This window comes from Lucilia cuprina, chromosome 3, assembly GCF_022045245.1.
Source record: "Lucilia cuprina isolate Lc7/37 chromosome 3, ASM2204524v1, whole genome shotgun sequence".
In the NCBI taxonomy this organism is placed as follows: domain Eukaryota; kingdom Metazoa; phylum Arthropoda; class Insecta; order Diptera; family Calliphoridae; genus Lucilia; species Lucilia cuprina.
Genome location: NC_060951.1, coordinates 27,915,642 through 27,931,926, shown reverse-complemented (window position 1 = coordinate 27,931,926; position 16,285 = coordinate 27,915,642). Strand labels below are relative to the sequence as shown.

The 16,285-nt window shown below is 32.7% G+C and overlaps 1 protein-coding gene across 1 annotated transcript in view; it reads left to right on the top strand.

The window, feature by feature from the left end:
- LOC111685987 (nuclear cap-binding protein subunit 1) overlaps positions 1-16,001 on the top strand; it is a 29,142-nt gene extending 13,141 nt beyond the window's left edge. The window contains exons 4-8 of the mRNA XM_023448273.2: positions 10,993-11,240; positions 11,301-11,544; positions 11,620-11,744; positions 15,621-15,809; positions 15,887-16,001. Of these exons, the coding sequence (XP_023304041.1) occupies positions 10,993-11,240; positions 11,301-11,544; positions 11,620-11,744; positions 15,621-15,809; positions 15,887-16,000 (920 nt within the window). The 3' untranslated portion in view covers position 16,001. The remainder of the gene's footprint in view (positions 1-10,992; positions 11,241-11,300; positions 11,545-11,619; positions 11,745-15,620; positions 15,810-15,886) is intronic.
- The last annotated feature ends 284 nt before the right edge of the window (positions 16,002-16,285 follow it).

Sequence of the window (16,285 nt, the reverse complement as noted above, 5' to 3'; positions counted from 1 at the left end):
TTATGGCCAATAGCTTGGCCATCAGAAATTCGGACAACTAGTGTACAAAGTCCATAAATAAAGCTTGTGATGGCGTGGTACGGTCCGCACAGTGATCATTAGTTCAGTGGCACGCATTATCCATGCCTCTAATGTGTACATTTATAATCCTTTTCAAGGTTTTCAAAAGAAAGGAAGACAAGCTGGTTGGCCTTTCCTCCTTTGGGTATAAAAACCACATTCACCTGATCCAAGATTCAGGAATATAGGACCATTCCAGACAGGCCGAATAAGATTTAGGTAGCAAGGAAGTGATAACATCCTCCTTATGCTGGATATCATAATGTATAATACCATCCGAAACTGGTGATTTGTACGGATCAAAACTCTCGAGAGCCCATTTAATCTTATTCTCACTAATGAGAACATTTATCTTCCTGCCCTTGACGGAAAGTGCAACGGCCTTCCTGAATGGGTAATTTTCGGGAAAATGGACGTAAAGGTTGACATCTAGGGTCTCCTTGGTGCAAGTAGTCCATGTGCAACAGCCCTTTTTTGAATAATCTGCAACACTCTCTACGAGTGCCTACTTTGTCTGTTCTAGTAGATTCCGAAATTGCTCTGACAATGTATTTATAATTACGTGGCTTGAACTCAAAATATTCAACCGGTTTTGAATATTCGGTGTTTGCTGAAGGAGATTGAAAAGGATATCATGTTGTTTTGACCACTCCGTTCTTTTTCTATTTCGAATAGTCATAGCATTAGTTTCTCTGACCTCTATTATAAAATCAATGTATCCAGTGTGCAGAAGGTGAACGATTTTTCTGCCTTTGTTGTATCCCTCTCCTAACTGATGGTTAAATTTCTAAGGGTAACATAAACTAACAAAATTAGATCGAAATCTCTACGTTTAAGACTTATCGTACAGGATTTTATCGAGTCGAATCGACCAAATTATGTTTTGGTAATATAAGCTATGCAAGGCTGCTATCGGATATCAGAATTAAATCGATCCTTAAGCTCAAGAAACGAATGATATTGTTAGAACAACTACAACATTCTGCGCATTTACCTCTTAATTGTAAACTACATTTTAAGCACCACCCTAATATAAATATTTGAGTTTGAGAAAAATCAGTTACGTATATGACTGAATCGAACAAAAAAACAAACTACTTATGACCGCATGCTATTGATTTATATTTGGCTAATTAATTCAAATTCAATGCAGCCGCTTAAGGGTTATTTCACTAACAGCATAAATGCACGTAAAGGGTTTAAAATTATTCAATAAAAAAATAAACATTTTTCACTATTTCCTATAAACGTTATGTAATAAATGAAATTGTGTCCAACTTGTATGTTTTGAATAAGTAATAACTATTCAATGGGAAATTCAAAATAATGCAAAAAATTTTTAAATGTAGTACTAAGGTGGTAATGCATTAAAACATTCCTTCATTTATTCATTTAAAAATTTTCACATAATTTTCTTATTACAATTAAAATGCACTTTTTGTAACTTGTTTGTAATGTAGCGAATTTAATAGACCCTCATGGGTATAGTAGTGATCTATTATGATCAATAATTAAGATTTTCCTTTTGTAAACAAATTATTAAAGACATGAGAAACAATCAGAAAATCAACATTTATCCACAAAATGCTTAAATTGGTTGTATTTAAAAGACTAGAACATGTTTTATAGTTTTTATACCCTACACCATTATCGTGGGGAGGGTATTATACGTTTGTGCTGATGTTTGTAACATACAAAAATATTGGTCCAATACCCACCTTAAAGTATACCGATCGATTCAGAATAGTTTTTTGAGTCGATTAAGACATGTCCGTCCGTCTGTCCGGCTGGCTGGCTGTCCATGTAAACCTTACCTCCCGATTTGAACTTTTATGCCATAATTACGTCAAATATTCTATTATCTCTTTAAAAATTGGCACACATAAGTTTTATATAAGTATAAATGACACTGCAGATTTTCGTAAGGGTCGGCCCTTATTTGACCCTAACCCCCATACAAACCCCCCTTCAAAAAATGCCTTAAACGTCTAAAATTGACTTGTAACCATTTGTATTGCAATGAAACTCAACAAAACTAACTGTTATTTAAAAATATATCCTTTTCCCAAATATACCGAGGATCGGCCCATATTTGACCTATACAAAGCCTCATTTAGAAATTTTAGTTTTTTTTTTTTATCAATAAATTAAATATTTTAGAATTATGGTAATATTCAACATAAAAGTTTCTTTAAAAAAATAAAAATCTTAAAAATATACTCATGGTGTAGGATATTATATGGTCGGCCATGCCCGACTATACTTTCCTACTTGTTTTTGATTACATCATGTCAATTCTATTTTGACAGTATTGAAGTTTTTACTAGAATATTACCACTAAGACTACTATGTATTTGGTTCGAAAATGAAATAGTGGTTTTAATTGTTGTACACAAAATTGGCAATTTGCCTAATAAAGTTGGATTTGTTTAACAAATTCCATTTGAATTCATATAAACTATTTATATTGGTCTAGAATAAAAATTATGTATATGTTCATGTAAATCGTTAGTTCTAATATTAATTGTAAAATCTTGATTTATAAGATCTTTTTAAAATCAAAATTTTCATTTACATTGTTTTACTTACTCGCAGTCTTAGATTTAATACAATATTTTCGGTTTTTTGTATTACATTTTCATCTCTGCCGTTTACACGTGAGTTAAACGCATGCGTTTCTTCTTTTGTTTCCAATCATAATTATTTTCCTCTAGACAATGTAGATATGAGATTACTGGTAGTTTTTGTTTTGGCGTATGTGGCATTTCGTGAGATTTTTACTTGAACAAAATAAAGAAGATTTGTTTTCACAAAACCTTAATCTTTGCCATCAGATTTGTTTTTTTTTTTCTGTAGCCTTCTACATGTAGGAATTTATTTACATATTTGAAGATTATTTTTATTTGTTTACACTGAGAAAAATATCAAGATAAATCGAATTTAATGTATATCATTTCGATTAGAAATGAATGAGGAATATTCAAGTTGCCGAACAGATAAAATTTCGTTTATTAAAGGAGTTCTAGTTTCAAGAATAATTTATTAAATACCAACTGCTTGTTTATATCTACCTAGACCCAAGACCTTAAAAATGATCATTGAGTGCAATTTAATGAATCTTATCTTTTAATCTTATTAAAAGATATGTTTAGGATCAAATTAATTGTAATTATACCCTACACCACTTTAGTGGGGAGTTTGTGCTGATGTTTGTAACGCACAATAATATTGGTCCTATAGCCACTTTTTGGTATACCAATCGGCTCATTTTCTGTTCGATTTAGGTATGACCGTCCGTCTGTCCGTCCATGTGAATCTTGAAATCAAACTATAGGTCGCAATTTTGAAGATAATTCAATGAAATTTCGTACATGATCTTCTATTCGCCCAGGGACGAAGCCTATTGTTAAGTAATAGTTAAGATCGGTCCATTATTTCACCTAGCCCTCATACAATTGAACCCGCCGAGTAGGGCTTGTAAACCTTAGACGAAGCCTATTGAAAATGGTTAAGAAAATAAGTTGTGGGAGGGAGGATAGATGGAGTAGTGTTAGTTTACATTCTATTTAAACCTTTTCACATCGAAAGAATACTTCTGCAGGAAGTTAGTGCCACATATGCAAGTGTGGCTGAAGAATGAATTTTCCCTATAATGCGTTGTGTGGCCAATCGACAACAAATAGGTGTGTTTTTGATGAGAGTCGGGTGCTGCGTAAAATAATACAGCTATCAGGAACGAGTTTATTAATTTAAAAGGAACTTATTGGACTATAGTAAAGAGAGAACAGAGAAATGCACCCCACGTTGCGACGATGCTCCAGTGAATCACTAGAGTTCGATACCCTACTGTTACCGATAAGTACATTCGACCTTTCTTGTACGCGGACATGTAGCACCAAAAAACATTATTGCTGTCATTAAAATCGACCTTGTTAAGACTACCCTATTCAGAGATTTTATCAAGTCATTGTTGAGCGATACATTCATATTCAGACGTCGGCGCTAGTATTGTTCTGACAACGAAGATTTTCGGCAAATTACATGTACACAACACGATCGCATACGAACCTCTAAACAAGAGCATCAAAAATACAAATATTTTATTTAGTTGCTTGACAGCATTCAACAAGGCTGGTTGATGTCGCTTTGTTAAAGAAATTGCAAACACAACTTGAAAAAAACAAAAACAACTTGCAAAAGCAAGAGCATAATTTACAAAAACAACGTACACTCTAAATAATTTTCTAGAATGCATAACAATGAAAGTAAATAAGTTAATCTTGTTTCATACTTGTTTTGTACATTTTAATTAAAAATGTTGTTTCTATGTGAAGAAATTATCATTCTTAAGTACATTGATTACACATTGTCTATAAATATTCGCATTTTACAGTAATGCAATTTAATCTTCAAAATTAAAAATAACCAAATATTTTTTTCAGTGCAATTGCAATGATAAAATGCCAATAGTGAGTGTGTAGTGGTGATTTTTTTTATCTGCCTCTCTATCCGCCGGTATATGTTCATATTGCGCATCAATGACCCAATCTCAGGTTGGACGATTTGGTCTATACTTAATGAATAAGAATGACAGATAAAACGTTCTTATTCAGAGATTTTATCAAGTGGATTGGCCTATAATTAATGAATAAAATAATAAATATAGATAGATATAGTTATCTATGCAATTATTTATGTAATACGACATTGTTATATATAGTGTAAGCCGGGAAAACCATGAAATACTACGAATGTTGACCAAAAGTTCTTCTAATCGTGTTGGCGTAAACCAAAGATCTAATATAAACTAGTCCTATTAAACGGCTTTGTCAACCGATTAAGCGTATATTTCCAGGGTTAATTTCAATTATCTGACGCTTTGTTCCCCCCGGGGGCATGTTACCTTGGCGAGACCTCCGCCTTGGTGTTATTACAATCCCGGGGTATAAAGAGGTGTCCAATACCTCCGGTCTGACCGGGACTGAAAAATTGGTTGTTTCAGTCAACTGTTTGGCTTAGTCCTTGCATAGATTGGCAGAGGTCAGATCAGAGCACCGCATAATCTGGTACTACGGGTGGCGTATTTTTAAAGAAAATACTCTTCATAGACTTCTTTCTATAATACTTGATCGTAAAATTTAATCTAAACCGAGTATTGAAGAGTGTGGAAACCATTCCAGATAGAATGATAAAAATACTTTTTAATGGGGCATTGAGTAAGAGAATAGACTAGCAAACATTAAAAATAACTGTAAAACCAGTTTTAAATCCGGAAAAGTCGGGTAAGCACATTTGTAACCAGTTATTTTTTAGACATCGTCGAACAAAAAAGTAGTTATTAACCCAAAAAGTAACTGCTTACACTTTTCTATAATATTACTTGCCTACTTACCGAGTAAGTTAAGATTTTGCTGGGAAGTAGTAGTTTTTTTTGATCGAGCGATATACAATTTCTTTGAGTGTAATTATTAGCCATTAACAAATGGTATGTTTATTGTTTCTTTATGTTAAATTTTTTCGCAAAATCATTAGTAGTATCATTTACATTTTTTTTGTTTTTTTGAAAATTTTCTATTGACATTGTCTTGTTTGTTTTTGGTTGATTTTTAATTAAAAATACCATCTTATTCAGTTTTTGTTTGTTTCTCAGAAAAGTTGCTGAAAAAATGTTACTTATTTGTTTGTTTGTTTGTTTGTTTAGCATTTTAAGGGCGTCTTTTAAGACAAGACCTTGTTTGGATTTAAGTTTATTTAATTATTCCTTTTTATATTTTTAATAAGTAACTAAAATTTTTGCATTAATTATAAAAAAATATATTTATTATTTGTGTTTAATTTTTCTTATTAACTTCTCATTTAAATAAGAAGACCTTGACTATACAAAATGTCAAAGCTAATAAACAATTGTTTATGGCAATTGTATTAGTCTTATTTAAATGTTTAAATGTATTTATTATAATTTGGTTAATAATACCAATTATTAATTCCAATACGAATTTAATGCACTGTTGCTTGCACCTTTTTTTTCTACAACAAATGTTTATAAAAAAGAAACACTAAATTAAGTTAATGTTTCTTGAAGTATTTTCATTTAAAATTGAATATTATAACAAAATGTTGCTGTTTCAACTATTATTACTTCATATTTGTATTAAAAAAACTTGTTGGCAAGTTTTTTTTTCTCAAATGTAATTTTCATTTCTATTCAGAAGTTGTTACAAATAGTTCCAGACTAATAAACTTACAACGTATCGCACGTTAAAGTTAAATGTGTAATTTGTCTGAAATTATTTAGTTGTTGTGTAGTCAGGTATGTTCAAGAAAAATTGTGCGCCACCATATGTTTAACTACAATAGAAAAAAAATGAAGTGCATACATATATGATAACTTATGCTCACTAGTGATGAACGTACATTGTACTTCTATTGTCACCGTAAGTAATAAATAACATAGAGACAGTGGGTATGTTTGTATGTATAGAGGTATCACTCTAAATTGCTCAAGTATTAGGGGTCAATGAACTTATCATAAGAATTAAGTTAAGTCTGAAAATTAATTCAAACACTTTTTTGTTCGAGAGTCAGTACGAATGTATAAGTTTTTTTATGATTGAAAAGTTATAGTTTTTTATTTACCGACAGCCAGAGCGATATCAGAATTGAATCTAAGACCATAACTTTAACTGTATAAGGAGTGAGATCGAAAAATACTTAACATACATATATGTTTATAAAAAAGAAACCACTAAACTTACAGCTTTAGTTTTTTTTATTTGATTCAAATTATTATTACAATTTACAAAAAAAATATTTTTATAGTTTTAATCACTAGTGATGAAATTTTGAACCCTTTTCGGAAACCCTTCCATTAACGTTTTTATAGTGCTTAGTTTGGTGGATTTGCCTCTCTTGGTACAAATACCACATTATTGTTCTTGTACCACTCAAGGGCTTGTTTACCATAGTGACAGGATGCCAAGTCAGGCCAAAAATAAGTGGACACATTATGAAGTCTTTTGAATGGAAGCAGCCTTTTTTGTAAACATTCCTTGATGTAAATTTCGGTATTTATAGAGCCCGTTGTAACAAATGATTGGCTTCTTTTGCCGCAACTGCATATTGCTTGCCATACCAAGAACTTTCTGGGAAATTTTGTCTGCTTTTGGGTCCTAAACTTTTCTTCAACATTCCCTCGAGCATCAGCAACATAAAACTTTTGACCTGGAAGTTGCGAAAAATCTGCCAGAACATACGTTTCGTCATCCATTATGCAGCAAGAATATTTTTTTATAAAACTTGACTTCAATTTCCATGCTCTGTTTTTGGCCTCTAAATTTTTAGCAGCGTTCCTGTCAGGAACTTTTTGAGCCTTGTATGTTTTTAAACCTGCATTAGCTTTAACTTTTCGTACCAAATAGTCCGAGCACTGAGCTAACCGAGCTGCTTTCCTACCGGATGTGTTGGGAGCTCTTTTGAAAATGCGTTCTATTTTTTTGGCTTTAGAAACATCATGTGGACCATTCCTTCTACCTGAACCAGGTTTTCTAATAACATTGGAAACAGTTTGACGGCAGACCTTTGTATGCTTGGCCAACTTTTTGTAAGACCAAGTTGGGTTTAGTTGAAAATATTTAATAATTTCAGTACGCACTTTTTTCTGGTCACTCATTTTAATCAGATTAACAAAAAAATTAATATAATTGACACTACACATAATAACTGACATGTTTTTCAAAGGTAACTTGATCAAAAAAAAAAAAATCAAATAATACTTCGGTTGAAAAATGTAATGAAAAACGTGTGTTAAGAATTTTTCGATCTCACTCCTTACTCTCTCAGAGGTAAGGTTTACATTATATGCGTACTACACTGCTCGGGAGTAGTCGGCAACGAAAGGGCAAGGGAGTCGGCTTTAAAGGGAAGGAATCTCACAACAAAAGCTGAATTAAAAATATGGGTAAGAGAATCCCATAAGGCCTCTTGGAATAATGAAACGAAGGGTAGAACTACAAAGATCTTATGGGGATACCCTGATAAGAAGAAAACGAGAAATCTCCAAAATGAGAAAGTCTGAAGTTAGTATTTAGTTAGTATTTTGGGTGTACAGCAGTGGTGCCCAAACACAAGTGCTGATCAGCAACAGATTTGATTTTGTTTTAAGTTGAAAGCAAACCAACTGATGTTGCTCATTATAAAAATAAGAAGTATTAAACCTATAGTGCATGTGATCAACTTAGCGTCAGCAGAATTTTCTTACCCTATCACGCGTGCTATGAAATGACAATATTGAGCTCCTCAGGTGTACACACATGAATACGAGAATATAAAAAAGTGGCCTTATTGATTCAGACAAATGTAGATCATGTGGAGAGGACAGTGTAACTTAAGAGAACTTTCTTTGCCACTGTCAGGCAGTCGTCGAAGTTAGATCGAAGTATATTAGAAGTGATGTTATTCTGGAAATTATGTTATTCTGGAAATAACATCTCTGATTAACACTGATTGGAAAATTATTAGGAATCACGTCCAGAAAACTGAGTTTCTGAATATTGAAAAATAATATACTCAGTGAACATTTTTTTCCTGACCCGAAAGTGGCCTAGGTGTATTTCTTTGGATTTGATGTACTGTACATACTAGTATCAACCTACCTATCTACCTACGATGTACTAAAAATATATATTATATTTGAAAAGCGAAAAATTCCCGAAATTCCGGGAAATTTTTTCATTTATTTCATGGATAGGGAAGTATGTTCGTTAAATTGGACAAATTTTTCACAAGACATCTGAATTTGTTTACATCTGTAGATGTAACTTGGACTGTGGAAAAATTGAAAAAGCTTTGATAGAGTATGGGATTGAAATGCAATGACCGGTAAACGGTCATTTAGTCAGTAGTATAGATGATTTTCTAGAAGTTTATTTACCACAGAAGCTCTAAATAGGTGATTTCGAATAACAAATAAACTAAAGTAGCTTTGGTTGTTGTAACAGTTGAGTTGTTTTCGAAAAAGAGATATTTGTATTCCTAATGAATTTCCAATTTCCTCGATTTTCTTTTTTTCTTTTCAATGCTCACGCTTAAAAATCTTGCTACATCATCAGTATTCGTCCTTTATTCTATTGGATAAATAGAGGTAGGGTTAAGTTCAAACTTGAGTCTGATTGCATAAAGTTATTACACTTGTAAAGTGTAATTGTAAATTGTAATTAAAGTTTTACCAATTAAAATATAATTAAAAATTCCTCATTTACATTTACAAGTATTTGTAATTGAGAATTATAAGTAAGTGGTTAGTGCTCAATTACACATAACAAATAATTATAATAAAAGCTTCAATTACAATTAATTCTAATTGGTAAGGATTTAATTATAATTACTCTAATTTTAACTGTAGTTGAACTAACTCGCAAACCTGGTTGGCTTAGTTGTATTATTTGGGTCTTAGTTAGGAAAGGTATTAATGAGGCCTGTTTTCTCCAAGTTTTTTTTTCGATATTTGCTATAGAAACTGTGCATTCAAGATGTCTTTATTAATGTCTTTTAAAACTGCCGTATTCGAGGATCAATCTACATATGCTTTCCTCGTATACATATATGCAGGTCTGACATGTCTAGGGGTTCTTCTAACTCAATGTTGGAATGACTTCCTCGGTGACATTCTATATGAATGTTTTGTCAACATGACATTGTATTCTTTGATTGAGTTACATTTCGAGAAAGCCAGTTCTGATTGTATTCTTAATATCTTATGAAGGGAATGATTTGCAATGTAGGATTAGGAGTGGAAGTAGTAACACACATAATGCCAAGCTTTATAAACGGCCCTGAATAATGAACTCCGAATCGCAAACGTATACTTCAAGATGACGAATGTAATGTGAATAATCCACCTCCCAGGCAACACCGGTAAACTTCCGAGATGTCATACCGTCGGAAGTCGACAGATTGTTAATTGCAAGCGCCCGGGAAATGTTGCATAAAATGGAGGTCACTGAAGCCATTAATGTCTAAACATGCAACAAAGTCCTAAAAAACATCCCCAATGATCTCGGATTCTAAAAGACAATTAAGAGCTGGTTGGTGCTGCGAACGACTCGTTTCAGACACTTTCAATTGTTGCTCTGCCTGTCATTAAAGTTCTCATGATACGGTGCTTTAATTATCCAGATATATCTACAAATTTGCGCCCCATAGAGCTATGGTTAAGGCTGACTGAGAGGGAGCAGTTTTTCCAGCTTCTCCTTCCATCCACAGGCACTAACTAAATAAATTTTCTATTATTCTAATTCCAAGAAAGAACTATCGGCCACTGTCGAACCGTTACAACAACAACTTTTCTAAACCAAAATCTACTATTATGCTAGGAAGAATTTACAAATAATCTTGATGGTCGATGGACTACATCTCAATCGTTTCAAACTAAAAATGTAGCAAAAGTTTAAATTCGAATGAATTGTATTGCCAAACTTACTGCTTCTCTTCCACTGTTACTGCATAGCACTTGATGAGTTAAGAAGTTACAAAAAAGTAATTTAAACATTACTGGTGTAATAATAATGACAACAACTGACAGACAAACTGTCAGCCATAGCACACAAACAAACTTACTTACATGCCATCGAACGTTACGATAATTTGATTCAAATGAAAGTGTTCAAACGTACAATGAATGCGTTTTAATTTTTAGTTGATGACAATATATTTTTTTTTGCTAAAAATACTCGTACATAATATATTGTTGTGCCAATTAATGAAAATATTTTTTTAAGCATGTTTTTAAATAAAAACAAATATTTCCTTATTACCAGCATTATATATAAATAAATGTTCATTATTATAGATAAATAAACATTAATATTATAAAAATAATAAAACTTATATAATAAAATATATAAAATTTCTTTAATTTCTTTTATTTATAAACAGCTTCATTGGCCGGTACCCAAGTAGCCCATCAATTGGTAGTGGCTATACGCCAGAAATGTACACCAGAAGAGGTGATTAATATATTAAAAGAATTGCCAAATTCAGGTGAAAATGCTGATCAGGAAATGTCTGAAACCTCATTTAATCCATTGAAAATTGATGTATTCGTACAAACTCTATTGAATTTGGGCTCAAAATCATTTTCGCATAGTTTTGCTGCAATATCTAAATTTCATTTAGTTTTTAAGGTGAGTAAACTTGGAAATTTAAAATATCAATAATTTATTATTGTTATTGTTTATTCCCAGGCCTTGGCTGAGTCCGAAGAAGCCCAAATCTGTATTTTACACAATGTCTTTGAATTGTGGCAAAATCATCAGCAAATGATGGTGGTTATCATTGATAAATTACTTAAGACACAAATTGTTGATTGCTCGGCGGTGGCAACTTGGATATTTTCCAAAGAAATGACTGGAGAATTTACGAAAATGTATCTGTGGGAGATATTACATTTGACCATTAAGAAAATGAATAAACATGTTATTAAATTAAGTATGTATTTAGTTAAAAATTTCCATTAATCTAAACAAATATTAAAATTTTCCAATTTTTCACCGTTATTCCTAGATAATGAATTAACTGACGCCAAGGATAAATTAGCTAAAGCCGATTCATCATCAAGTGATTCGGAAGATGAAGCTGCACCTAAACGCAAGAAGCCTGTCGTTGTTGTAGACAAACCCACTGAAGAGGTGAGTAATGAAATTAAAGTTTATGAAAAGAAATCAGTTTTATTTTTGTAAAATTATTAATTAAGCTTAAAATAATTTTGTTTATTTTGCCCAAATTAGAAGAGAAAATGTTTTAAACATTTTGTTTCTTTACTTAATAGCAACATTCATTCATTAGTTTAAAGATTTGTTTTTAATTGAAAATTATTTTGTATTTTAAGTTTTAATTATGCAATTAAAGAACATAGTTAGACACACGCATTTGGTTATGGTTTGTTTGTAGCAGTGTATTTAAAAGAATGCAAACAAATTGGAAAATAATTACATAAGAAAGTATAGGAGAGGAAGACACAAGTTGGGTGAGACCAAGTAGCTAATGGATTAGCTAGGGTTCATTTAGTGAAAAGTCGACTTTCGACTTTTAGTATTTTATAAATAGTCGACTTTTTTCAACTCTTCGACTTTTTCCGACATTTTTCGACTTTTTGATTTGTTACGACTTTTTCGACTTTCAGACATTTCGACTTTTATTTACAAAGTCGACTTTTCTACTTTTTTCATAGACGATAGTCATTTTTGTAACAAAAAGCTTTACAAGTTTTTTACCTCAGCTTTTCAAGACTCGAAATATTTTGAAGCTGGAAGAACTTTTGGTTACATTCGATAAGTTGCAACAACCTAATGATCGGAGGAGTCATCCCAACTTTAACATCACACATTTGGATACTTCCCCGAGGCATACCAAGAAGAATATTCAAATATACGAGGAGAACATACGCTAATATCCTCAGTCCACGTACATGGCAGCTTTGAACGACATTCTTAGAGACACAAATATTTTGCGGTTGCAGGATTCCACACATGAATGTCTTACTTGAAGGTTGTTGTTGTTGTAACAGCTTAAACTATACAATTTTAATCCGGGGGTTCTGTATTTAGGTCCAAGCCAAGAAATTGCGCTACTTCAATGGGGTTAGTCCATAAATCCATTGAGCTAAGTGAAGTAGGATGGTCTGTACAGTTGAATATGTGGTGGGTATCATGGGGACCCTGTCCACAAGATGGGCATATATTGGGGACGGCACGGTCTATGCGGGACCAGTAGGCGTTGAGCCTGTTGCTCCATCCCGATCTCAGTTGTGCCAGAGCAACTCTTGTTTTCCGCGGCAGGTTCTTCTCTATTTCTGCTATGGGCGACCTCCAAGAACGACATTCATGCGGTAACCTGAAACCGCGGTATTGATGGCGTCTCTATGAATGTCGTTCAAAGCTGCTGTATACGAAGTCCGATCTAAGGGATCCTGAACATAACTACGTATGCTCTCTTCGTATACACGAAGGTCCTTCCTGACATGCCTCGGGGGAGCATCCAACTGTGTGATGTTAAAGTTGGGATGACTCCTCCGGTGACATCCCAGGAGGAACTGTTTAGTCAGCATGACATTATGTTCCTTGAATGTTATGTATGTTACTTGAAGGTCTTCCACTGCTTTGGGCAGACACAGAAAAAAACTTGCCGAGGAAGGCAAGAACAGTTCATTCACGACAAAGTATTGTTGATTAGTAGGTTAATGCCTACTGATCAACAATACTTCACTTTGTCCAAAGGATTTATGGAGGCATAAAGTTGAAATAGCCCAATTTTTAGGCCCTAGACATTAATGTAGAACTACCCAACAACAACCTAATAAGGACTTTTGTAGCATCTGAAATAATACGATTGTTTCACATTTAGTGCCTCAAGTCAGTATACAAAAGTTGACTCTAAAAACGTTATTGTTGTAACAAAAACGATGTTCACAAACATTCAACAGGATGTGTTCTTAAATCCATTGAATGAAGTATTTTGCTTTCGTCTGCCATATACGAGGATTGATCTAATAGGTTTTTTATATAACTTAGCATTTTCTTCTCGTTTATAAGAAGCTGGTCCTTCCGACATGCCTTGTGGGAACACTTAACTATGTGATCTTGAAGTTTAGACATCATTGACTAGCAAAAAACCTTCCGTTGTTGGTGTAAAAGTTCTTATGAGGTAATTTGTTAGTAGCCCCTTTACAGCTCTCGGATAATCATTCTTTTATCATTAAATGTTTTTTTCCTGAGTATCACTGGAGCAGCAAATTTTAACCACTGACAGATCAATCTTTCTACATCCTCGATTGGACTGCAGTTTGAAATCCTTGACTAGGAAGACTTTACTTTCCACGTATAGAAGTTGTTCATATGTAATTCGTAAGCATCTCGTTACAGTCCTTAGGGCATCATTTTAGTTTTTGCCGGTTATACAAAAATCTAAAAATTGGGCTACTTCAACTGGATGCGTGCATAAATCCACTGGACAGATTGAAGTAATGTTGGCTGAGCAATCGAGCACAAATTGCGAATTTGTGCTCGATTGCACTGACAAGAGTTGATGAATAAGCTGTCGAATGTGACCACCAAGATCGAAATTCGATGCTCTATTGATCACGAAGCCAAGAGTTTAATCCACTTTTTTCGTTTTGGGCGATAAAGAGTGTTGATGGCGACTTTGCTCTTGTTAGTTGCAGATTACGCTTTGTAAACTGCGCCACCTTAGTCGGTCTTAACCATAGGGCTATGGGGCACACATTTAATGGTATAATGCAGGGGCCAGTTACCACTGTGGTTAAATTCCGTAGTTTAACCCTGTAAATATAGAATAGGGTTCGGGATCTCTGTTGGTTGTAAGATGGCCTCATGAATCTTGCCTGTCTACAGGTGGCTGCAGTCGACCATCTGCATTGGACAAGCTCATATAGTTTTTCACGTATCGAGTGTTTGCAGGTTGAAATAGGTATACCGGCAAAAAGGTCGGTATGCTCTCTTGCAAGCGATGGTGGCATTACCAGGAATTTGTTGATGTACTGGAATCCAGTACAGTCAGTTTCAGCGATATCCTTGATGAGTTATGCATGGCTAACAGTATCAAAGGTATCAGACAGGTCAATAGCCACTATTTCCGTCCTCTGCCAGTAAAAACAGCTTGAGATTTGAGTGGAGTGAACTTTAAGGAAACCTATCTTGTGTGGAACTAGGAAAGGAAACCTTTCTTGTGTGGAACTAGTAATCAATAACTGCCAACCTGTTAAAACAACAACATATTTTTGATCCTGTAATTTAGAAAAAGGAACCACACAAAAAAGTCTATAACTATTACGCTTATTTCTTAATATTCGATAGTGCCTTAGGCATTTCTTTATAACCCTGAAAGTAGAATTTTTTATAACAACTTCATTAACTCTAAATGAAGTTTTAATTACAAAAACCTCAAAGTCATCTTCTAATGTTTTTAATGATTTGGATTTTACTCTAAAGACAGATAAAAATATGAATCTAATAAATCATAAATATATTTTGAATTAATAACTTTAAACATCTGTGCTTAAGAATACATTTAAGCATTATAAACTAAATACATTTTCTAAGTAGTTTATAAAGTTTTTTTTTCGTAGCAACTCATCACGCTTCGTTAAACATTAGTGAATAGACAGAGACTTAGACCATATATGTTTCATATGTAATTTACATTTGTTTCTAATCACTAGTTTAACAATGAAATCTAGATTAATGTATGAAATGAAAAAAAAACGTAAAATTTAAACAAACTTTTATTTTCTAAACTAAAAATGTGTAACAAATAACGGAAGATAAAATCGCCTAAGGCAAACTGGGTAACTGAGTAATAGACTAACATTTACAATGTCCATATGATGTTGTAGTTTATTGCTTAGAATTTCAAGGTTTAAACGTCTAATAAGAGAAAATTTTAATTTACGAATTATTTATGTAATGGATTTTATTTTTGAAGTATTTTTAATAATTAGGTAAAAATGTGAATAAATAATTTCTAATAAATTTAAATTTCATTTCTAGATGGTTGAGCGGATGGAAGAAAAACTCGAAGCTGCCAATGTGGATCAAAAACGTCTATTCTTAATTGTATTCCAGAGATTTATTATGATTTTGTCTGAACATTTAGTACGTTCCGATACGGATGGACGTGATCCCGATACAGATTGGTATCGTTGGACTATTGGACGTTTACAACAAGTCTTTCTTATGGTAACTAATATAAATTAACAAACACATACTAATTAGGAAACAATCTATATTAAATTTATATTCATTTATTATTTTAGCATCATGAACAAGTCCAAAAATACAGCAGCACTTTGGAGACATTACTTTTCACTTCAGATTTGGATTCTCATATTCTAGAAGTTTTCCATCAATTTGTAGCTTTGAGAGCTTAAACATCTAACAGCATATTTAAGTAATATTACAGTTTTACATCATAAACTAATTTGGATTTTTTTATTATAAATACACAACATTAAATGTTTTCAAATTGAAAATATTAAAAATATTTGGAAAAAGTACATTGTTATTGTAAAGAAAAGAAAGTAAAAGAAAAACACAGCGTAAATAAAGTAATAAACAAAATTTAACAACATACTAAAGAAAAGTTAATTATAGTTTTTTTTTATCTAACAATTGTTACCAATTGAAAGGAGATTTATTATTGGTGATATTAAAAG